At 53.4% G+C, this 24108-nt stretch overlaps 1 protein-coding gene and 1 long non-coding RNA gene across 6 annotated transcripts in view; one reads left to right on the top strand and one right to left on the bottom strand.

Annotated features, from left to right (window-relative positions):
- The window catches only part of KIF21B (kinesin family member 21B), a 59699-nt gene extending 44603 nt beyond the window's left edge, over positions 1 to 15096 (bottom strand). For all 4 annotated transcript variants that reach the window (XM_050782157.1, XM_050782158.1, XM_050782155.1 and 1 more), the window contains exons 1-3: positions 14725 to 15096; positions 620 to 842; positions 120 to 302 (exon numbers count right to left, since the gene is read on the bottom strand). In XM_050782157.1, the coding sequence (XP_050638114.1) occupies positions 120 to 302; positions 620 to 842; positions 14725 to 14765 (447 nt within the window). In that variant the 5' untranslated portion in view covers positions 14766 to 15096. The remainder of the gene's footprint in view (positions 1 to 119; positions 303 to 619; positions 843 to 14724) is intronic.
- A 219-nt stretch (positions 15097 to 15315) lies between these two features.
- Positions 15316 to 22515, top strand: LOC126949524 (uncharacterized). 2 transcript variants are annotated; one of them, XR_007723812.1, is made up of 3 exons: positions 15316 to 15446; positions 16879 to 17017; positions 22004 to 22515. It is a non-coding gene; the product is annotated as an uncharacterized LOC126949524 (long non-coding RNA). The 2 variants fall into 2 exon arrangements; XR_007723808.1 differs by lacking the exon at positions 22004 to 22515 and having other exon boundaries at positions 16797 to 19188.
- Positions 22516 to 24108: the final 1593 nt, after the last annotated feature.

Below are 24108 nucleotides of genomic sequence, written 5' to 3'. Positions count from 1 at the left end.
ACCCGGAGATGCCCCCATGGTTCCCTGGGCTCATTCCACTGCACTGGAGGAAGGCCCGGCTTCCATGGCCCTGTCGTCCACCAAGCCTCCCACCTGCCCGCCCTATGGGGCCACAGTACCTCCAGAAACTGGGCGCTGACTTTGAACTCAGGTCCAGCCATGCCCTGCTCCTGTGCCCGACGCTTGCGCTCTGCAATGCCCCCAAAGAGGTGTGCGATGGCCCTCGGAATGATGCCCTGCTCCTCCTCCGACGTTGCCATGTCAAAGCCAGTGCCCATGGTGTACGTCTTCCCGGCCCCTGTCTGCATTGGCAAAGATAGGAGGGTGTAACCCCACATCCTTTGGGGACACCAGCAAGCCCTGTACCTGGGCCAAATCCCCTTAGCTCATCTACCTCCCAGCCTGGTTCCCCTGCTGCTCTCTTGGCCCTGAAGCCACACTCTGGGGAAATCACTGACTGACAGCCCTCCCTCTGCTAACCAGCGGTGCAGCGGCCTCCTTAGACAATAGACAAAACCTGAGGCTGTGTCTCAGCTGCTCTGAAGGTGGAGCTTTCTCTCCATTGGATGCAGGGAGACCGAGGCTGGAGCGGCCATAGGTGGGCGTGAAGATGGCTTACCTGCCCATAGGCCAGCACCGTGGCATTATAGCCCTCGAAGCAGCCCTCGATGAGCTTGCTCACACAGGTGGAATAGATCTGTTCTTGCCAGGTGTCCAGGTCGAAGACAAAGTCATAGGTGAAGGCCTTGTCCTTCCCCAGCAGGACCTGGGGCTCTCCCGGGGTAACAGAGGTACAGATGTGACAGCCCTCAATCTTCTCCTTTGACAGCTGGGGCCGGATCCTGCCCAGGATGGAGAGAGCCCTGGGTCAGGCCCAGCCGGAAGGGGGCTGCCACAGGCCCCTCCCTCACACTGCCTGCCAAACTGCCACTTCCCCTATGAGCCAGAGGAAAAGGAAGGAAGCTTAGGTGCCCCCAGAGGAAATGGGCAACTTTTGTAATATGATAGTAATAACAATATCAACATCATCAAAACAGCAGTTGTTAACATTTATTGAGCATTCAGTATATATCAGATCTGTGTTCAAAGTACTTTCCATAAATTAATTCATGTACTCTTCACCATAAACTTGTGAGGTACCTATTATTTGCCTAATTTTACAGATGAGAAAACTGAAGCTGAGAGAGTTTAAATGACCCTGCCCAAGGGGGTACAACGGAAAGTGATGGCGCCATGTCCAGGTCTGTGTGACATAAAAGCACATACTCCTGATTGGACCGGAAGCCCTAGAAATTAGCATCTCATCAGGGGAGAGAAGGCAGCTTGTCCACTGCTGGGGAGGCAAAGCACAGGGCCAGGGTGGGGAAGAGAAGGAACTGGATGCTCCCACAGCTCTGGGCCACATTCCCAGAGCCAGGACTAAGTCCTAGAGAAGGCCAGAGCCTCTGCCAATGCCTATCGGGGCTGCAAGCAGGAGGCCAGGAGCTCCCCTCCCTGACACCAGACCAGGAGCACCCTTCCCAGATGCCAGAGCCTGGTAGACATTCTCAGGCCTGAACTCTGCTTCCTTTCCAGGAGTGGAGGGGCCAGACCTGCAGAGCTGGGGCTGACCAGGTCAAGTCCCAGGTTCCCCTGTGAAGGGCAGGGACCTCTAAAAAGGATACCAGGCTAGCCTGGGGTGTGCTCCCAACCCAGATTCTGGCAGGCTTCCCTGTAAAGAGGAATAAAAGTAGCATCAGGACTGAGTGAGGAGGCAGCCATTGACACAACTGTCTCCATCCAGCCACCCCTTCCTCTCTCTCCCAAGCAGCCACCACGACAAGGTTCCCATGGCAACCAAGCAGGAGTCAGCAAGCATGCGTGCACAGGGATTGGCAGAAAGCACCACCCCCACCCCAACTCCCTAAAGTAAAAGGGGCTGGGGGTTAGGCTTTCATGCCCATGGGCTCACACAAGCCAGTCCATCAGCAGGCACTCACAATGAGCTACTTGTCAGGCCTCCTCTCCCTAAGCCAACACTCACCAAGAGAAGAAACAATGCCAGGGGCCAAGCCAGCACCCATCCTGGGCCCAGAGGCGCCTAGCCACAGAGTCTAGGGCCTGCAAGTCGCCATCCTGTCTGTCCCCAGCTACCCCAGCCCCCAAGGCCCACTCAGAGCTGTAGGCTGGGGAAGGTGCTCACCTGAGCCTGTTGCCTGCATTTCCACAGCAAGGGACTGGGGACTAGGGAGGTGGGGAAAGCCCAGCAGGGAGACATCGGGGGTAAGCAACACCAGGCCCGGTTCGTACCCACAGATGGGAGTCTGGGCCTTCTTCAGAAGTGTTTCCAAGGTGTGAACAGGTCCTCATAGGTCAATGGCTCTCCTCTAAAAGGGATGGAAGCCCAAAGGAGGTCACCTCATTTATCTAGCTGTCTCACCCAGATTGGAATGGGAGCCCAGCTTCTTCGTCTCCCAGTTGAATTGGCTTTTCTGCCTGGGAAGAGAATGGCTGATTCTTGCTCATCCGTCTGGACCTCCAGACCAGAAACTCCAGTCTCCAGTAAGAGCTCAGGGTCAGCAAGGCTCCCACCTCTACTTCTACCTCTACTGCTAATAATGGCAGTGGACATACACTGAGCACTCACTCTATGCCAGGCAGCATCTAAACACTGCCATAGATTAACTCTTGGTCCTCACAACACTGGGAGGTGAGGATTATGACCCTCATGTATGGATGAGGAAGCTGAGATGGCACACAGCCAGAGTCACAGGTCACAGACAGTCAGGAGCAGATCAAAGGCTTGAACCTATGCAGTCTGCATGCACTGCCCTTTCAGTGTCTTATGCTACACTGTCTCTAAGGACCAGGGTTCAGAGTGCCAGGGGGAAAGAACATCTCACATGTGCAGGGAGAGAGAGCAGGAGCAACCTTAGAAGGAGGAGCATGGCATTGTACACAGGTACTAAACAGGAATCTGGCTCTCAGACCTGGCTCTGCCTGTGGGCTTGTGGGGCCCAAGATGAAGCACTTCCTCTCAGGGCATCCAGGTATTCCTAGGTAAACCAAGGGCCTGGCCTGGGCAGCCTCTGAGGACCCTCCAGCTCTGCTGGCTAGCACCAGCTCCTGAAGACAGCTTCCCTACCACGTGGCTGCCTGAAGTGGGATTTCTGGATTCAGTTCAAATACCATTTAATTACTGTAGGCAGATGGCAATGCTGGCGATTGGAGAAAATCGAATCATCATCCCTGGAGACAGTGGAGCAGGGGAGGGGGAGCAACAGCCCTGCTTGTCAGAGCCCTTCAATGGAGGGGCAGCTTCTGCTTCAGCAATCAGCCCCCTGACCCCCTGGGGAGGCTGCCTGCCAGGATCAAGAGAGTGGGCAGAACAGTCTGGCGGGGAGGATATAGAGGAGGAGACCCAGGGTTTTAGGGTCCAGGAGGTGCGGGGTCAGTTGGGCATTCACCCTGGGACCCTTTTTTGACCCAACACATCCCGAGGTGAGGGTCTTTGTGGTCAGAAAGAGACATCCGCCCAATGCTGGTCAGCTCTTAGCACCAGACTACTTTGCCAGGGTGCAGGTGAGCATGCCTGAGCAGTGTCACCCAGAGAAACTGACACTGGCTGGGAGACAGGGGGCATGGACCCTGGTTGAGTCACCAATTCCCAAAGCAACTTACCTGGAAGAGGGAGAGAGTGTTGGACTGACTGAATGAATAAATGGAAATGGAAGCAAAGGAAAGCTAAGATATCAGGGATGCTCTCCATGTGCTAGCGCTGGGTCAGGCACCTCCACAGGTTACCTCGTTTAAGTGATGCTATGACCTGAGGATTTAAATCCCCATTCTCCAGCAAGGAAGGTTGAGACTTGAAGTGGTTAAGCCACACACACAGTAAATACAGCGAAGTTGGGCATCAACTCCTGATGTGGCTGACTGAATGCCCTTCCACTCCTCAAGCTGCTTTCTGTCAGAAAACTCTATGTATGTATGTATGTATGTATGCATGTATGTATGTATGTATGTATGCATGTATGTATGTATGTATGGTTTTGAGACAGGGTCTCACTTTGTTGCTCCAGGGTGGAATCCAGTGGCGCAATCATGGTTCACTGCAGCCTCAGCCTCCTGGGCTCAGGTTCCTGGGCTCCTCCTCCCACCTCAGCCTCCCAAGTAGCTGGGACTACAGGCATGCATCACCATGCCCATCTAATTTTTCTATTTTTTATAGAGATGTTTTGCCATGTTGCCCAGGTCTGTCTCGAACTCCTGAGCTCAAGCGATTCTCCCACCTCAGCCTCCCAAAGTGGGATTATAGGTGTGCGCTACCATGCCCAGCTGAAAACTCTTAATCCTAAAATCGCTAAATAAACTTCATCCCACACCACCTCCATCAGAGCCAGGGGGCTCTCTAGAAGGAGTCCTGCATGTCTGCTCACATATGTGCAGGGCTGGGCATCAGGCTTGCCCTACCTTTGAGCGCTCCCAGTTTGGCAGTGGCAGACACTGTCTCAGTCATCCTGGGTTCACTCTTCACCACACCCTGCCTAGTGGCAAATTCAAACTGATGCCCCACAAATAGGAGACAAGAGGGCTGGGAAACAAGAGACCAGGGTCCTTGCCAAGCCTCTGCCCTGACTCTCTTGTGGTTTATGAGCCACTGCTTCCTTCTAGGTTATCTAGAAGGTCTGTTCCCACTTTCAACTTTCTAAGAACTCCATTGCCCAGCCCTCCAGCAGCCTCTTCTCCCGACCCCACCCTTGGTGAGGTCACTTCTGAGGGCTGCCCTCAAAGCGACAGTGGCCCACTTGGCCCCAGATAAGCAGAAGGAAGAAGCAGCGTGGCAAGGATGGGTACCACCTAACAGTCCTTTTCCTCCCTGGGGACATGGGAGGGGGGTCAAGGTTCTCTAAGGTCTTCCTTTTTAAAATGTTTTTGCAGAGACAGGGTCTCACTATGTTGCCCTGGCTTGTCTCAAACTCTTGTGCTTAGGTGATCCTCCTGCCTTGGCCTCACAAAGTGCTGGGATTACAGGCATGAGCCACTGCATGTGGCCTTTAGGGTCTTCCAAGTAAAATACAGGCCCTAGAGGCTGTGGACCAGAGCCAGGACTAGGGTGAGGCATTCACCCTCAGTACAGAATTTAAGGAGGCAAGGAAGAACCTCAGTAATCAAGATAAATTACAACTTAGTGCAGTATTTTAAAAATCAAATTAGCAAATTGTGGCCCACGGGCCAGCTGCCTGTTTCTGTCAGTGAAAGTTTGCTGCCCAAACATCTAGTGTCATTTCTGTCCAGGGTACCTGGAGGGCATCTCACTCCAGGCCCCACCCCTCCAGTCTTCCTCCCATCCCTTCTCAAGGTTCTGCCAGGAGGGAGGGCCGGCTGGACAGCCCCACTCAGAAAGGCCCCCGGAATCTCCCAGAACAGAGCCGGGCCTATTTGCCACTTGGCAATCCAGAGGCTGAGCGGCGGGTAGAGCGGGCGCCAGAGCGAGGAGAAAGGGCCCGGAGCTTTTCAGGGCAGGATCTGGCACAGGCAGCAAAGTTGCTGAGCTTCCTCTGTTCACAATTGAGCAGGAGCCGGTGTGATGTGGGAAGCTGTCCCCCACCCGGGGAGAAACGCGCACGCGGAGGCCAGGGACGTGCGGGCGGCTGGAGAGCCCCCTCCTCCCAGGCTGACCCCCACCCCCTGCCCCTGACCCGCTGGGTGCCTGCGGTGGAAGCGGGACAAAGGCTGCGAGCCCGGAGCGCAGAGCTGCAGGAAGAGCTGAGCTCAGCGGATCCTCAGCTCTTAGAGGAGCCAGGAGGACGGGGCGGAAGGGGAGGACAGAGGAGACAGGGAGGAGGCAGCTCAGGGGTATGCTGAGAGACTGCCAAGGAGAGAAAACTGCAAAGGGTACCGACTGGGCACATCCGGGCACGTGCCGGGAGCCCCGCACAGTATCCCGCACAGTATCCCGCGGCTTAGGAGGGGGAGGATGGCGCTAGCTGGGCCACATCCCCAACCTCGTCCTTAATGACATCACACAAAGCCCACCAATCAGCCCTCCCAGGAGCTCTGCCCAGTGACCTTAGGCTCCTAGGGGTTGGCTCAGCTTCTTAGGTGAAGTCAGTCCCACCCAATCAGCTGGCTAGGGTGCCTCCCTTGACTCCTAACTAAGCTACCCCCAAATCTTTACACTGAGGTCCCCATTGGTGCAGTCCCAGGTTCTTTCCACTTGAAGGGTCTGTCTTCTCACTGATGAGAGGTCACAGGCTATGGTATTAAAACAGCTAACCAGAATCCAAGAATTTCTTACAACTATGGTGCATGATCTGTGATTCCTGATGCCTTTTCCTTGCTAGTAATGGTAACACCATCACACTTGGCTTACTAAACTTCCTCAATTAGTTACCACCAACACATTTATAGAGCCAAGACTGCCTCTCACAGACACTATCTAAGGTGCTTTGCACATGTTAGGTCATTACATTATATCATTTAGTTCTAAGGTGGGTATTTTTGCCCTTAATTTACAAATGAGGGCTCAGAGAAACTGATAACTTGGCTCAAGGTCACAGAGCTAATATGTAAAAAGGTTTTCACCTTTATTAGCCATCAGCCCTGAAGATTCAATCCAGGGGAAATCTGGGGAGAACTGGCATGCTCGCAGCTGCCCACTTGTGTGTAATCTGCACTTCAGGGACTTTTAGGCTGGCAGACACCCTCTTCCCTACCTCAAAGGCTTTGAGAAGAACCAGAGAGCTGGACTAGAATCACCTTTCCAGATGGCCAAAATGTTAGTCCCTTCAGAAAAAGCCCCAGGGGGCTAAAAGCATACCTGCTCTTTTCTCCTATAAGACCCCTGATTCCTTTCTGGAATCTTGAAAAGGAGCTCCTAGAAGCTGGTAAGACAGCCCAGGGAGGGACTGCAAAGTCAGCAAGCCTAAGGGGAAAAGCAATGTTTGCCCTGATTCCATGACCTCTGCTTGTGCCCAGCCTCCAATTGGCATGCCTGGCTCCAGACTGGGCAGCAGGGCAGAGCAGAGCTAAGCTTTTGCATCCTCTGTGGTGGATGTGTGAGTGTATGGAGGCGACACAGAGAGAAGCCCGGTGATGGCTAGTCTGCCTGGCACACAGGGGTCACTTTGCTATGTGGTGACTTACCAGGCACCAGCTCTTCCTCGTCAGTGACAGGGAAAGATCAAAAGGGAACTCAGCAGTAGCAGGAGGGATTTAGATAAGCTAGCAAAAAGAACTTCCTCCTTGCAAAGATGATTAAGGCTGGGAGAGGAGAGGCTGGAGGGGTCTGTGGAGTCTTCTTCCTCAGAAATCATTCGTCATTGATATCCCTCTTGCCTTGTTCTATGTGTTCTTCACCACCTAGGTCTTTTCTGATGAGGACACACACTACCTAATACTTTGTGAGAGCCTATGTGCCAAGCTCCTTTATGTACATGAACACATGTAATGTGTTAAGACAACCCTGTGAAGCGGGGATATGCGCCCCATGTTACTAAAACTCAGCAGGTGAAATTTAGCAAGCTCAAAGTCACACAATTTGTAATGGTGGAGACGAAATTCAAACCAAACCTGCCGGTGCCCAATCCTGAAGCATTCACCAAGCAGCTCTGCACCAGGGCGGGAAAGAGGTTGGCTTGGAGAAAAACGATCCCTTCAGAGAATCTCCCGGACTGATCCTACCGACAGCTGCCAGCAGTACCACAAGCTGTCTGCTGGGAAAGCGTTTTCCCTGTTTCATGCTTAAGAAAGCTGAAGCCTGGAGCAGGGAGAAGGACGGAGTCAGGAACCCAGGAGGCTGCCTCCCTGTCAGAGGAAGGCGGCTTTCCTCTGTGGCAGAAAGAGGACGTCTACACCCCCACTTTAATGAGCCTCCTCTCCTCCTCCCCGTGGCAGCCTGCCAGTTCTGGGGAAGGCAGCTGAAGCAAAATCCCTGCTCTCAGGGGAGTCTGGCTCCCAGACACCCCGGGGGGCTTTTAGCTGACTTAGCCCAGACAAAGCATCTTCCCATAGAGGCCAGTCTTCTATAAAACAGGGTGGCAAGATCCAATTTGGGGTGCTTGCCCTTTTAGCTGCAGGGGTAAGGTGTGGGGAGAGCCCAGCACTATTGGGGGCAGTGCCATCAGAGCTCTGTGACAGCCGAAGGGTCTTGTTGCCCTCCCCTTTGTCCCTCTCCTGGCCTCTCAGACCCTTCCCCAGGTCAGCCCTCCTGAGACTGCCCTCAGGACTCTGAACCCCCAAACAAGAAGGCTTTGTATTATGCGGCCAAAGGGCATGGGTTTAGGAGGCCTTGGTCGGCATGGTGACAGCGGTCTGTCAACCCTCTCTGCCTGATTTCTGCCCCCAATCACATTCCCGTGTGATACTCCAGGAAAACCTACAGGAGGCCTTGGGGTGTCAGCTTGGGATGCTTGGGGTTCAGGACTCTGACCCCACCCCCTCCTCTTGAGTGTCCTTGACCTTACTCTTTCAGTTCTTCCTAGGGTCTTGGCCACTGGCTTCTGAGTAATGCCAAGGGTCAGGCAGGCTAACAGGGGAGGGGGTGCCTGCCATGAGGCACCTTGAGAGTCCTGTTGTCTATGGCCCTCCAGGGCATCAGGATCTCAGCCGTGCGGAGGAATCAGGCCAGCAAGGAGACTGGGGTGAAATATCAGAAGCCAGGGAGCAGGGATATGCAGGAGGGGCTGAGAGAAGGGGAGCCAGACCCTGTCCTGAGTTGGATATATCCCCAGCCTGCCATTGGCCGCACAAGCCTGGCTGTGAGCAGGAGCCAGGAACTTCCTGGGCCAGGGTCAAGCTCCTCCATCTCTGGGGCCTGGGAAGAGGGTGAGCCCAGCCCAGGGAAGTACTGCTCAGCTGTGCTACATCGCCACTCTCCCTGTCCCACCCCCATCTCGGGGCATCTGGCAGGGGTTTCCCATGACCTCCCCAGAGACAGGAGATGCTGCAGAGTCAGGCTTCACCCAGAGCCCAGAGCTGTGACGGCATCGGCATCTGCATCTGGTGGGGGACGGCCAGTGGGGACTGGGCCCTGGGGATGCTTCCCTGCTGAGGAATGCAGAGCAACAGGAGGCTGGCTGTGGAGGGCAGCGAGCCTCTCCCCACCGCACTAGCCCTGGCCCCCTGCCCACACTATATGCAGGATAGCTCTCCTGGGTGCACCTTAAGTCAGCCTCAGGTGGGACCAGACCAGCCTTCATAAAGGACAGGGGGCTTCACCTCAGGAAGGCAGAGGGATAGAAACTCGGGCATTTGGGGATGGGATGGCAGCATGATCGTCTTTCCATACCCCAGAGCAGCTGGAGGTGAGAGAAAGTCCTCCAGAAACAGGGCACTGCAGCCAACACTGCTGCCGCCTGCCCTGGAGCTTCACATAGGGATCGAGGGGTGGATCTCTGTGGCCAAGGAAGAGCCATTCCAATCCAGCTTCCCTCATGGCAGGGAAGCAACCTCCAACCACCACCTAGCCCAGGGCCCTCTCAGTGCCCCTCCGGCTGTTCTAAGAGGGAGCGGCACAGAAGACATTGCTTTCCTCCTCAATGTTCTCAATACTTTCTAGAGGGTAAAATGAAAGGCTAGGAGACCCCGCACACATTGGGTTCTGCCCTTTGGTGTGTGTGAGGTGGGGGGCCAGCAAAAGACTTGGCTGCCCCCAGAATATCCTTCCTGAGAGAGTGCCAAGGTGGAATTCAGGCAGGAAGACACATGCCAGGGATGGCTGCAGCAATCTAAGAAAGGGAGAGTGTGGCGGGAGAAGCTCCCCAAACACAAATGATGACAGCACGGATTTAGGAGCTAGGACCATGGTGGTGCCAGGCAGTCCCATGCTGCTAAGCAATCCCATACCGGAGAATCTGGACAGCCTCAGCCCTGCCACACATCTGCACAGCACCATGTGCCTTCCCATTTTCACTTTCCCACATTCATGTTTAGGGCCACTGCATGTAGTAAAGCATTGGAAGAAACTGCGGCATAGAGACTTCAAGAACACAGCTAATTACCACCTCACTTAGGAGGCAGCCTAGAGCTGCATGAAGAGCATGTGTTCACAACTGAGAATACCGAGTTTAAATCTAGCCTCCTCCATGTACCACCTGTGTTTGCGCATGTATATGATGGGAATAACATCAGTCACCTGGCCAGTTGAATAGGATGCTGCAGGCACTGTAAGTGTTCAATACATTATAGTGCTTAGCTACCTCCCGGTTCATACTCCTCTCCATCACACCGTGCATTCTGCTCTAAATTAATATATTAATCAAAGGATTGGGGGTAAATTCAATTTACTAAATAGTTCACTGAAGCTTAAACTACAGAGACATCTCTTAGGTACACTTACATTAGGGCCTATTTTATTTTATTTTATCTTTGAGACGGAGTCTTGCTTAGTCACCCAGGCCGGAGTGCAGTGACACAATCTCGGCTCACTGCAACCTCCACCTCCCAGGTTCAAGTGATTCTCCTGTCTCAGCCTCCTGAGTAGCTGGGACTACAGGCGCATGCCACCATGCCCATCTAATTTTTATATTTTTAGCAGAGACGGTGTTTCCCCATATTGGTCAGGCTGGTCTTAAACTCCTGACCTTGTGATCCACCTGCCTCGGCATCCTAAAGTGCTGGAATTACAGTCATGAGCCACTGCGCCTGGCCTAGGGCCTATTTTTTAAAAAACATTTTATTTATATTCAATTCCTCAGGAATCTACTCTGCGTTTTATTCCCTCCAAAGATTTTATGTCTGTCTTTCTCCAAGCCACTGCTCTTCACAAATGAACAAACCAGAACACAGTGGCTGCTCCCATTTTCCAGTGGGTAAAACTGAGGCCCACAAAGACAAACAGGGAAGGCGCCCATGACGCAGCCAGTAGATGAACTGCATCAGCTCCTGCTCTGCCCTTTGCCCCCAGGGTTGCAAAAATAAGCATGCCAGGCACATATCACCTCTGCCACCTCCCTGGCCCCGGCCTGGGCCCCGCCCCACCTCCACTTGGAGGTTTTCAAAAGCTGAGATCCAATCAGGCAGTCAGGCTGGGTGGTGGAGGGGGAGGTTTCCGGGGCCTGTGGTTACTACACTCCACTTCCTTATGATGACATAAACCCTATTTCTGCAGCAGGAGGCCAGCACCAAGATTCTCAGGTCTCCACACAGCCCACATGAGGCCCTGTATGGGCCTCAGTTTCCGAGAGCTGTGAACTGGACACAGGTGGCATTGATTGGCACTGACTGGCTTTGGGACTCGGAAGGCACCCCAAATGCCCATTCCCCTACAGTTTCTTGGATCTTCTTTAGTCTTTCTCTCCCAAGCCACCACTGCTCTTGGTTCAAAATTCAGACAGTCATTGACCAAGATTTCAGAGTAACCTAGAACTAGGGAAATAACTGCAGCTAGAGAACCCAAATGGGAGAGGGCAGGGGTACAATCTAACATTGTCCCTTGGGTCCCTTGGGCCACCCCCCCCAAACCCCTCCCTATCCCCTACTTAACCCTGTAGTCTCAACAGATGGATGCTGGGCCGGCCAAGCACTGCCAAGCAGACTAAAGGAAGGAAGCTTAGGGAAGCCAGGCAGAGATAAGAGGGGAGGGGGCTAGGCAACACCGAGGTCTCCTCTCATGGTGGGGGCTCAGAGCTGGGGACTTGAAAGGGTCTTAAACAAACTTCCATGTGACTTGGCTTCCTTCCCCAATTTTAATTTTGCCAACTTGCATTTCTTAACAGCTACCCCTTTCTCCCCACATTTGTCAGGCCTGTATCTCTGCAGCCTGGGGCAGGTCACAGCTCCGCCCCACCTCTCTCTAGCCTTGTTACACACCTCCTCCCCCAGGTAACGGCAAGTTCTAGTCCAGCCCAGGAAGCTGAGAATCTTTACAGTACAAGGGGATTAATGGATAAAGGGATCACAGGGCAGGCTGGAGAGGCCGGCCTGGGAATCCCTTGGTGCAAAGCCGACTAGCCTGGGTTCAGGGACAGATGGGCCAGATTCCATCTAGCTGGGGAGGCCACGAGGTGGGGCTTTTGGGGTCTGCTCACCCCTGGACCTTCTTCCCTTACCCCAGACCCAGGTCCTGAAAGTTTCTTCCTCCGGCTCTCCAGGAGCCCAGGCCTTCACTGAAGCATTCCACAGCCAGCCAGCTTCGATCTCCTCATCCCAAACAGATTGCAAGGCCAAGAGTCTTGGGCCTGGCACTTCTCACCTCGTCTAATAGTCCTGGGGCCTCTCTCCTCCCCCCCCCACCCCCACACACACACATCAGACCACGCCTGTCTCATTCCTGGTCTTCCTTGTCTGAAGAGTTGGACTCCAGGCTCGCTACAAGTTATTCTCATGGAAATTCAGAAAGCACTTCAGTTGGATACAAGAAAGGACTTCCATAAAGTCAGAAAGACAGCCAGACCTGGCAGGAGGTAGTGAGCCCTGGGGTTGGACTAGACCCTGGACAAGCCTTGCCCTTCCCATAAATGCTCTACTCTAGTGCAGCCCACCACCCAGTCTTTCAGGTGAGAGAAGTGATATCTGGGGGTGCTGCAGGGGAGGAGGGGTAGAAGAGGATCTAAAAACAAGGAGAACTCCCCCTACAGCCCGTCACTGGCACCATCTGCTCTCCTTCCCAGCCCAGCCCAGCCCCAGCTCAGTCCTAAGCTCTCTGATTAGAAACTGGGTTCTGTCCAGACATCGTCTGCCTTCCACGGCCGGCTGCCCATTGAGGTCTGGCGTGTGCCCGGGCTGGGCACTCATGCTGGGGTGGGAGGGGAGGGGTGGGTGGGGCCCTCACCTTCCCTTCCTGGAGACCCTGCAAGACTGACTTCTGATGCTCAAATGCCCCACCCCCCATACAGATCAGCAACTTTGCCCCCACTTAGGGCAATCTGACTGGGAACCAGAGATGACACACATCGCCGTGAACTGGGTGCAGAGGGCAGACATGATCCCTTCTCTGCAGAAAGGGTCCCGGGAAGCCTCTAGAGGTGGCAGTGGGAAGAGAACATCAGCTTATCCTCACTGTGCCAATCCCATGAGGCTCCCCGGGTGGGAGACCCACATCTTTTCACCCCAGTCCAGCCTGGAGACCCTGAACAGAGGTGGGGGCCTTTGTTTAGCTCTCTCCAGCAAGATGGAATCTAAAGGAAACCCCCCCTGTGGAAAGGGCACCCCCAAGCCCCTTCCTTCCCAGTCCTCGTTCACAATGGGTGGGGGCCAGAGGGGCCAGAGCTTCATTTCCCTTTTATGGTGTTCTTGGACTCTCCCAATCTGCTGCAGATGCCATATTTACATTTCTCACTCCCACCCCCGGCCATGCAACCCTCCCTCGACCTCCACAAGATCCTGCTGCAATGTCAGCCCCAGCAGCAGCCTGGCCCCGCCCCAGCCAGCCCACCAGGCACCTGCAGGGCTCCTCTTTGTCTCTCTGGCTGCTCAGGGCCAGGAAAGCTGTTCTCAAGTGATTCTTGAGTGCTGCCTAGGGTGCATGGGTGGGGGTGCCTCAATCTCCTTCCCTCCAGCTGAGCACTGATCAGTGTCAGCTCCTCTCTGGGCTGCAGAGGGCCAGCCAGGTGGCCGTGGCGAGGGGCATCTGCCCTGGGGCAGGAATAGGAAAGCTTTTTCCTTGCCATCTCTGACTCTGTCTAGGAGCAACCTCCTCGGGTCCCTGGAATCTGGGTCACATATGATCCAAGGGATCTAGAGACCTGAGAGACCTACCCTAGACCTGGACAATCCCCCGCCCCCTCCATCATACAGGGCTGGGGCAGAGATAGACGTTCTTTCCACACCCCTGCCTTGGTGAGCAGCCCCAGATTGGCACGCTGCTGCCAATACACCCCTCTCAAAGAGAAAAAACCAAAGCAAAAACTGGGAGAGGTGGTGAGGTGTAAAGCGTCTCCACCCAGCACAAAGAACACAGATGGCTCAATTTCACAGCATTTCCTGCTCCTGCACCTTTGTGTACCCCTCCCAATAGAACCCACCCAGCCATGTCCTCTCCCTGTCTCATTTCTGCCGGCTCAAGTCCCAGAGCTGTTGAGAATGGAACCCCAGATAAGTCTAGGCAACCCTCCCCTGCTCAATTTTTGTCTGAGTGTCTGAGGATGGGGCATCCACATCACACCCTCCTGCCCTCTCAGAGGGAAGCACCTCAGATACACCTCTTCCTCCCTTCCTAGCCCCATCTCCTCTTGGGACAGGAGTGGCAGGATTCTCCCAGAAAGCCATTGACTTCCCACAGAAGGCCAAGGCATCATCCCAGGTTTTTCGTTGGTCCCCGCACCGGATCTTTGTCTGCAGATCTGGCTCCCAGGGCGGGTGTGCTGCCTTTGCTAGCTGGACCAAGAGCACATAACTAGCTGACTCTCGTGGATGAGGGGGAAATTTCCCTCTGGTATACCCGTATGAGACAGCAGCCTCGTGGGGAGGCGAAGAGGAAACACACAGACGCTCCGGCCTGGGCCAGGGCTGGGTGTGAAATACCGGATTTCCTTGTTTATTCGATTTTCTGATCATTAAGGGCTCCCAAGAGGGACCCAAAATTACCACCCAAACAAAGCCACCTTGCAGTAGTCCGCGGGGTCGCTGCTCCCCGGCGGCAGCCTGGCCAGCGCGCGGCGCCCTCCATCCCGTCCCACGCCGGCCCCTCCCCCGGGAGTGCAGGCTCCAGCCCGAGCGGTGCCCGCGCCCCCCGCCCAAAGCCCACGCGAGACAAAGCCCGAGCCCTCTCCGCGAGGCCCCTTCCATGCCCCGGGTCCCTACCTGACGGCCACCTTGACGCAGCAGTCCCCCTGGCCGGCCATGGCCCTCTGGCTCTAGGGTCTGGGCGTGGATCAGAGGCGGGGGTCTGGGGGCCAATGCCCAAGGCAGCGGCTGCGGCTGCGGGAGGCGGGGGCGCGGGCGCGGCTGGCGGAGGCTGCGGCGGCGGCGGCTGGAGGTGACATGCTCGCGGGCTGCAGGCCGAGGGGCTCACCCGCGGCCGGCCCCCCGGGGCTGGGCCCGCGCGCCTCCTCGGGCCATCGGGCGGCGGCGCGGAGCTAGCTGACAGCCGGCGGCGCGACCCGCCGCTCCCTACGGCGCGGCACACGCGCACACACCTCCCACCCGGCCGTCACCTCCCGCCGCAGCGCGAACAAAGGGGGCGGGGGCCGATCCGGCACCGAGCCCGCCCCGAGCCCGCCCCGAGCCCGCGCCGGGCCCCGCCCAGCCCGGGAGCCGCCAATCGAAAGCCCTAATGAGCAGCGGGGACGGGACTCGCGCCTTTAAAGGGACCTCTTGGCTCGCGGCCACGGGTGGCTGGGGGTAGGGGGCGGGATTGGAGGGTGGGGGTGGGATGGGGGGTGGAGGCGCGGGACGCAGACCACGTTAGAACCTTGGCTCCTGGAGTGGCAGAACCTCAAGCTTCAATGGGGCCCTCATTTCATAAATGAAGAAACTGAGATTTAAAGAGGGGAACTACCGAAGGTCACAGAGCGAGTTCGTGGGTAAGCATGGTAAGAACCCTGGTCTCCCGGGGATCTCACAGCGATTGACGGTTTATAGTTCACAAGAGCCAGGAAAGCTTCCCTTCTGCATTTATTCCAGTAAATTCGCCAACCCTTCTTGAAGGGAGTTCTTGCTAGCCCCTAAATAAATTTCCCCCCACCCCCGCCCTGCAGCATTTTAAAGCTCGTGTTTTAGCTGATTCCTGGCCAGGCTCCTAGCCCAAGACTAGCCCCTCCCTACTGCTAGACGACTGTCCCATTGACCTTTATGACCCACAGATGACCCCACTGGGCCTGGCTCACACTCTGCTTGTTGTGGCAGTAGGGCCAGAGGGTCAGTGTGGGAGGCCTGAGCTGCCCTGGGGGAAAGGAAGGAACAAAGGGGGCCCTCAGTTCCGAGCACCTGGGTAGAGAGGCTGGGCGGTGAAGTGGGTGGGGAAGGGAAGAAGGAGGGCAGCTGCCTGCAGGAATGGATATAAAGGACAAGGAGGACCATGGAGACTTTAACACTGGGCCTGGATGGAGGAGGAGACCAATGCTGCAAAGTCACAATTCCCTTCCCAGTCCACCTCCCTCCCTCTGAGCCCAGAGGCCTCTTCCCTGCCCCCTGCCTCCCAACATTGGGGCCATTCACAGGGCCCCTCACCAGCTGCCCTCACTTCACCCAGCTCCCTCCCCTGGAAAGGGCCCAAGAGAAGGACCCAGCTGCAGCTCCAGATGTGGATGGGGCTCTCTGGGGGAGGGGAGCAAGGGGAGTCTGACTCCAGGCCTCTTACATCACCCTCAGATGATGAAACCATGTCAGAGATTTTGGCAAGGGTGTGGACTGGGGTCTGAGGATGCATCTGTTGGTGCCATCTTCCTCCCCTTCCCTCCTCCACTCGCAACCCACCACCCCCCGCAATAACTGCTTCATGCAGTAGCTCAGATCCCTGTTTGGCTTGACCTATTAAGGTCAAATCAAAACCAAAGATAATTTTAAGAGCAAATTTCAAGGGCCAATCAACACACCCTTTTCATCCCCATGGCAAACAGGAGGAGCACTGCGAGCAGTGCCCCCAGGATGGAGGCTGGAGAGGAGGTCTTGGTGGGATCCTGGACCTTTTATTAGCATTTGAATCTAGAGGAAGCTCTCCCTGGGGCCAGGGGATCGCCTCTCCTGGACCAGGAGGCTAGCAGAATGTTGCAGTCAGATCCTGCAACATTCCTCCCCATCTTCCAACCAAAATAAGACGTGGGGAGGAGACTAACACATATGGACCACCTACACAAGGTATTTTATGCACATATTCTCATTTTATCCCTGTAACCTTGTGAGATAGGCTTTCTTATTCTTTTTAAATTTTGCAGATGGGGAAACTGAGCCTCACATGTATGAATTCCAGCATATAAGCAACAGACTCCGGATTTGAACTTGTATATCTTGTTCCAGACTTCCCAGATGACCACCAAGGCGGAAGCGATGGTGATGCCAAGGCGGAAGGGATGGTGATGCCCAGGCAGAAGGGAGCTAGGCTGGCCCAGGCTTTTCCTGTAGGCATAGCGGGCTCCAGGTTCAGCCTTCCCGGACGGTAATGTTGCTTTCTGAAGAGCTAATTTCCCGCCAACTCATCTCTGGACTTCTCTGGGGCCCAACTCTGATTTCCTGCCTGCAGGAGGTCCCCTCTGACTTCCGATAGTAGATGATCCTTCTGACTCACAGTTCTACTGCTGGGAAATGCCTCCAGAGCTGCTGCCCACCCCCTCTGCATCCCTCCAGGTCACTGGGTGTCAAGCCAGGGGAAGCAAGGATGCACATGGGTGGGAAACTCAGGCCTCCTAAATGTCAGAGCCTCAGGACTTTGGCTACTCAGAAGTAGCTCCCTCCTGGGCCAGGAAGCAGCAGGGCAGCCAGCATCCCGACGTCACTCCTGGACTCTGCTGCTCAGAGGCTAGACAGAGAACCAAGGTGGGAAAGAGGCTTAAACCACAGCGTGGGGAGATTTAGGTTAGGTGGGTCAGAGGAAGTTTAGGACAAGACTTGTCCTTTTCGGTCTCTGTCCAGCTTCAGCACAGCCACTGCTTCCTCTCTTTGGTTTTTCCCATCCCCCTCTCTCCCACCACCTCTATCCCCTTCCAGCTTTTCTTCTTTCTTTCCCCCCTTCCCAGACCCCAGAGTTTCTCAGGATTAGCTGCCCATGTGCATATCTCCCCCACCCCCAAATCTTTCCTCACTGTCTCACAGAAACAGGCAAACACACACACATGCACACAACCATGAGTGGCCCTGAGAGTTCCCTGATTGGACTGAGGTTGGAGCCCCAGCTCTTGTCCTGAGCTGAGGCCCTTCCCCCAGGTATCTTGGGGCTTCTTCCATCATTTCTCTTGACAGGAGCTGTGGGCGTCTGGGCAGATGGGAACCTGGGGGAGGTGTGGGGAGCATTCTCTGAGGCAGGAAGCTCCCACACTACTGTAGTTAAAATACTCCGGCAGCAACTTGGGGCAGCCATCTGGGATGCCCAGATTTCCCAGGACACTCAGCTCTCAACAACAACCCTATAGGAACAAATTAAAAACCTAAGAGATAGTTGTAGGCCCTGGAAATGTCTCCCAAAAGTGGCCTGAACTTGAGTTCTGTTTCCTTTTATCTTCTTCAGGGTTAGCATTGGGCATTGGCATTTACAAAAACTCTCTAAGCATTAAGCAAAAGTTATAGGAGTGGAAGATACAGCATTCTGGATCTCCAGTCCTAATACCCAGCCACACCCCAGCAGCTATGCATGGTTCCATGGGAGAACAGGCATAGCCCATCCTGCTGGCATATAGTCCAGCCACATCTTCCAATGCCCACCTGGAGACTGAGCCCAGTTCTGCCCAGCAACAGGAGCTCAGAGCTCTAGAGAGCCTCTCCTGGGGTGCAGACTCAGGAGATCTTAGCTCAGGAGCAGACTTAGCCTGACTTCCTCTTTTATAGGAGGAGACAGACTTAGTTACAGAGGAAACCAGAGTTGTTATAAATAGCAAGGAAGGGAGAAAACTGCTATGGATTACAAACACACCATCAATCTTAAACTATTTTTAGTTTCAAATAATAATGAGAGTCTAATTAATGCTCTGTATAACTTCAAATGTGGGATCTTTATCTACCTTTCTACTTTGTGATGCTTTCTAATACAGTATGAGGGCCAAAGGCAGGAAGAGCTATGGGCAATTCTCAATGTTACCAAATCCTAGATATGGAAAGAACCTGAGAAATTTAGTCTAGCCCTTTCATTTTCAGTGAAGAAACTGAGGCCCAGAGAGGTCAAAGGACTTGTCCAAAGTTGCACAGTAAGATAGGGACTGAGCAGTGACTAAAAGCCTAGTCCCTGTACTCCAGAAGCAGGGCAGTTCCACAACAGCACAATAGAACCCAAAGGCTAAACATCTATGGTTGGGCTGTTGGTGAGTTTATAGCCTGGATAAAAGTTAGGTCTGGGCCAGGTGTGGAGGCTCACGCCTGTAATCCCAGCACTTTGGGAGGCTGAGGCAGGTGGATTGCTTGAGGCCAGGAGTCCGAGACCAACCTGGCCAACATGGCAAAACCTCACCTCTACTAAAAAATACAAAACTTAGCCAGATGTGATGGCACATGCCTGTAATCCCAGCTACTCAGGAGGCTGAGGCACAAGAATCGGTTGAACCCAGGAGGTGGAGATTTCAGTGAGCTGAGATCGCACCGCTGTACTCCAACCTGGGGAACAAAGCAAGACTCTGTCTCAAACAAACAAACAAACAAACAAACAAAAAAGGTCTGAATGAAATAGCAAAAGACAGCCCAGAAGCTGAAGTGTGGTCTTCTGCGTCCCAGAGTTTTGGGTTCAAATCCCAGCTCTGCAACTGACTAGCTATGTAACCCTGGGCCGGTGTGTAACTACTCCAAGCATCAGCTCCCACATCTCAAAATGAGGATAATCACACTCACTTCATTACAGGACTATTATGAGGTTTAAATGAGGTAACGTGGGTCAAGCATCCAGCACAGTGCTCAGCAAAAAATGGATGTTAATTTCCTTCACATTTCTCTTGGATTCTCTATCCCTTCTTCAATGGACTCCTATCCTCTAACTGGACAGAAGGGCAGATTTGTCATAAAGCAGTCACGTGAGGGATAAGAAGTCTCACATGAGTGTGAATGAAGTTGGGGGTGGGCGGGGGATAGTTTATGGCAATGAAGTTTGCCTGGCGCAAGTGGTCAGTGTCAGATCCAGAGGGTGGGAGAAGACAGATTTGCGGAAAATTATCCATCCTCTGCTAACCACTCAGTGACGGGCCTCCGGGTCCGGGGTCAGTGTTTGCAGGGGAGGAGGGAGGCTGGGCATGCTGGGTCCTCATTGTACACAAATACCCCGGGCCTCAACCTCACCCGTGTGCCACACTGTGCCAAGGGTGTTACATAACATTTCTCTTTTAATCCTCACAACAATCTATGAGGCAAATACTGTTCTCGTCCCCATTTTGCAGAAGAGGAAATGAGCTCAAAGGTCACTTGGCTAGTGTAGTAGTCATTAGTGCTGTCTCCAAATATTTCCGGCTCTCTGCCTTCTGGCACAAGGTAGGACTGCATGTTCTCACTCTTCTTTGATGCTAGCTGTGGACATGTGAACAACTTTAACCAATAAAACGTGGCGGAACTGATGTGCGTTAGCTCTAGCGGAAGCATTAAGACTCTGGCACCCTCACACCTATGTTGTTCATAGAGTGTAAATGAGAAATAAACTTTCATTGTGTTAAACCACTGAACTTACAAGTTGTGTGTTGCCATGGCAAGCCTGGCCTACCCTGACACAGTTAGGAAGGGGCAGAGCCAGAGTTCGGAGGCCTGGTCTGTAAAGATGCCAGATGGCGTGAGTACCTTCCAGAGATCGACCTGCTTGCCTAAGACACACAGAAGCCCCTTTCTGGGCTACTTAGAGCCCTGTGGGGCAGGGGAGGAGGGTAGGCAGCCTCCCTACCCTTATCTCTTTCCCTCCTGATTTGACTGTGATTTTATGGGGTTTCCAGGTTGCTGAGCCCGGGGGAACTGACTAAATGAGTGTGGTTTTGTAGGAACACTTAGGGGCTCATAGTTTTCTGGTTAGCTACTACTCATAGTCTTCTGGTTAGAAGTGCTGAGCTACTTCTCAGGGCTCTCCAGGAGACTCTCTGAGAAGTAATTGGAAAATTCCAACTTCCTCCCTGCCCATCACCCAAATAGGAAATAGCTGGGTATCAGGACATGCCTGCATTCACTCCCAAATTAAAGATCAACCCTACTCAAGTCACTCTTTGCTTTGGGACTCAGTTACTCCTCTGTGAAATGGAGCCACTTCAAAGGGTTAGGGTAACTGCTCAGAGATTCTAGAGGAAGCCCATTCCAGATTGTATAGATCTTCTCAGAGGTGCCTGCAAAATGAGAACAGCTACTATTTCTGAACATTGTGCTGGGCATTGCACCAAATGCTTCAGATTCATACGGTCATGGAATGCTCACACAACCCATGGAGGTAGGAACATAAAGAAAGCCAGGATACCAAGAGGTGCACAAGGTCACATTGCAAGTGGTGGGCAGGGTTCAGACTCAAGCATGCTGCCTGCCCGTTTCATCCTCGGCTGAATTACAGGGAGGGAAAAGGATGAATCTGGTCTTGGCAGCTGCTGAGCTGCCAAGAAAGTGAGCACAGCCCCCTAAGGAGTTATGAGCTTCACTTGTCTACATAAATACTTGCCCATGAAGGACCCCAGCAGCTTTGTCATAGGCCCAAACTGGAAACACCACAAATGTCCATCAACAGGGGAGTGGATTAAGAATCTGTGGTATATCATATGGTGGGATATTATTTAGCAATAAAAAGGAATGAACTATTGATACATGATAGAATGTGGATGAATCCCCAAATTCATTATGCTCAGTGAAAGAAGCTAGACGAAAAAGAGCACATACTGTACAATTCCACTGATGTACAAATTCTAGAAAATGTAAACTATAGTGTCAGAAAGCAGATCAGTGGTTGCCTGGCAAGGGGAGGGACCTGGGAGGGGTAGGAGGACATGAGGGCATGAGCAACGTTTTGAGGTGGTGGGTATATTTATTTATTTATTTATTTAATTTTAGATTTTTTGAGACAAGGCCTTGCTCTGTCACCCAGGCTGGAGTACAGTGGTGCAACTGTGGCTCACTGCAGCCTCAAGCTTCCCAAGCTCAAGGGATGCCCCCCATCTCAGCCTCCTCACAGGCGCACACCGCACCACCACACCTGACTCATTTTTGTATGTTTGTAGAGACGGTTTCACCATGTTGCCCAGACTGGTCTCGAACTCTTTGGCTCAAGCAATCTGTCAGCCTCAGCCTCCCAAAGTGCTGGGATTACAGGTGTGAGCCACTGCACCTGGCAAATTTATTGTCTCAATGGTGGTGATGCTTCCGTGGGTGTATGCTAATACATCTGTCAGACTAATCAGATTATACACTTTGAATATGTGCAGATTATTATACATTAATTACATACCTCAATAAAGCTGTTGAAAAGTAACTTGTCCCAACTTCTTTGTTCAAACAGAGGTGCAGAGTGATTGGTGACTTCTCCTGGGCCATGAGGACAGTCAGTTAAAGTCCTGGCTACCTCTTCCTGAGACCACATGGCCTATGGCTTCATGGAAGGTGCCACCTCCCAAGAAGGGGCTAGTGGCAGGGAAGTCGAGAACCAGAGAGACGGAAAGGTGGCATAAAACAGGAGAGGGAGACACTGGAGAGGGGCCGGCAAGAGGCCAGGCTGGGGACGTCAGAGAAGAGGAAAACAGAGATGAAGCCACAGGCCTGAGGACAAGGGAAGAGGAGAGACAGGAGATGGGACCCCTTCCCAGACCTGGTGATGAGGAGGAGGCTCTGAGCAGTCCTAGCCAGGCCCCAGAGGAGCCATTCCCTTCCTTTGACAGATGCCACCCGTGTACGCCCCTGCCCCCGATGAAGTTAACAAATCACCACCACCAGCCTACCCTGGCCTGGTTGCTGTTGACGTTCAGTCCCCAGGATGCATCATTTTCTTGGATTTTAATAGATAATTGCCTTGGCCAGACCCTGCAGAGCAAATTGCCAGCAAATGTTCATTTAACACTTTAAAAATCGAGGGGAAGAGGAGAGGGCTTGGAGGCAGCATGTGGAGAGAGGTCAACCTCTAAAGTGCCAGCTCTCCAGAAATGCAGCCAGACTGAGGGTTTTAAGGGATGGTAGTGAATGCCAGCACTCCAGGCAGTGTGTGTGCTGAATCTCATAGGATGGTTTTAGGACCACTTCAAAGGCCTTTTTGACGGAGATAGTCACGTTGGCCTGAGGTGAAACAACTCTGGAAAAGTTAGTCTGTGTCCTCCCTGCAACCCTTGTATTTCCTGACACTTGTATCAGTAGACAGAGGAGACCCTTGGCCTTAAGGAGAATTTGGGAATTACGATCTAGTGAAGATGCGGAGAAGCAGGAAAAGACCCTTTTTTCTCTTTAACTTCTAAACTCGGAGGATCCAAATAGCAGGCCAGGACTGGGTGGAGCAAAGACGTTAAGTCATAACCAAAATTGAAAAGAATGTAGAGGAAGAGGCCCTTTTCTCCCACCCTCCAGTGATGAGGGTCCCTTGGGCTGGAAAAGGGGAAGGAGGAGATAGGGGGCTAGGCCTTGAAGGAAGTCAAACCCTAAGACAAGAGGATCAGATTTGGGGTGCTGTGAGAGGCGAGGGAGGTCTTCCCGGAGAGACAGTCAAGCTCTGACAGTGGCTGGTGCTAGAGTGGCTGGGCCCCCACCTGCAGACCACTCCCCATCATCACTGAGTCAGCCTTCTCCTCCCCGCTCAGAGGGGACTCAGAGAGGGACCTCTCAAGGTGGTCTCAATGAGAAGAGGTACAGAAAGCCCCCATCAATTTTGGTCTGTACGCTGCCCAAGAACCACTCTCCTTGGTGAGCCCCGATCCTAACCATTTTGTGTGGTCGAGACGCATATAAACTGTCCCAAAACAAAAGACAGAGAGCAGGGACTACTAGAGGGTGAGTGGATGTACTCGGGTGGGTCTGGCTAGTGGGGAAACCAACCCTCATTATACCAGGTGAAATATAAAGTTACCATTTTGTAGACAAGAAGGCATAGAATATTGGCAATTTCAAATGATACCATCTAATATGTTCTATGTAGCAGTCTCTTGCATTTGCCCACCTTTCCTCCCTCTCTCCCTCCCTTCCTGCCTTCCTTTTCCCCTTCCTTCCATTTTTTCCTTGCTAGGAATACAAAGTTGATAAAGATTCAATGCCTGCCCCTGAGAAACTCACAGTATGCTTGGAAAAAAACAAACTGCAAACCCCTAATTAGGATACAGTGTAATAAATGCCAATAATGAGAGTTATCAGGTGCTGTAAGAGCACTAAGGAAGCAGCAACTAAGTTTACTTGGGTGATCAGAGAAGACTTGCGGGAGGCACTGTCAGGCTGAGACCCAAGGAGGAGTTTGTTGGGCGCAGAGACACTGTCAGTAGAAGCCTGAGAGCGTGTGGCCTGTGCAAGAGGGAGTTGTTGAGTTGCCTGTGGTTGGGCTGGTGCTTGGCAGAGTGTGCAAAGGGTTTCAGGCCAGATTAGTGGAGGATGAGTGGGGATTGGAGGGTAGGGGTGGGTTGTCATGTGAGCCTC

The sequence above is a fragment of the Macaca thibetana genome, chromosome 1 (assembly GCF_024542745.1).
Source record: "Macaca thibetana thibetana isolate TM-01 chromosome 1, ASM2454274v1, whole genome shotgun sequence".
NCBI classification, from domain to species: domain Eukaryota; kingdom Metazoa; phylum Chordata; class Mammalia; order Primates; family Cercopithecidae; genus Macaca; species Macaca thibetana.
This window is presented reverse-complemented; position numbering and strand designations above follow the sequence as displayed.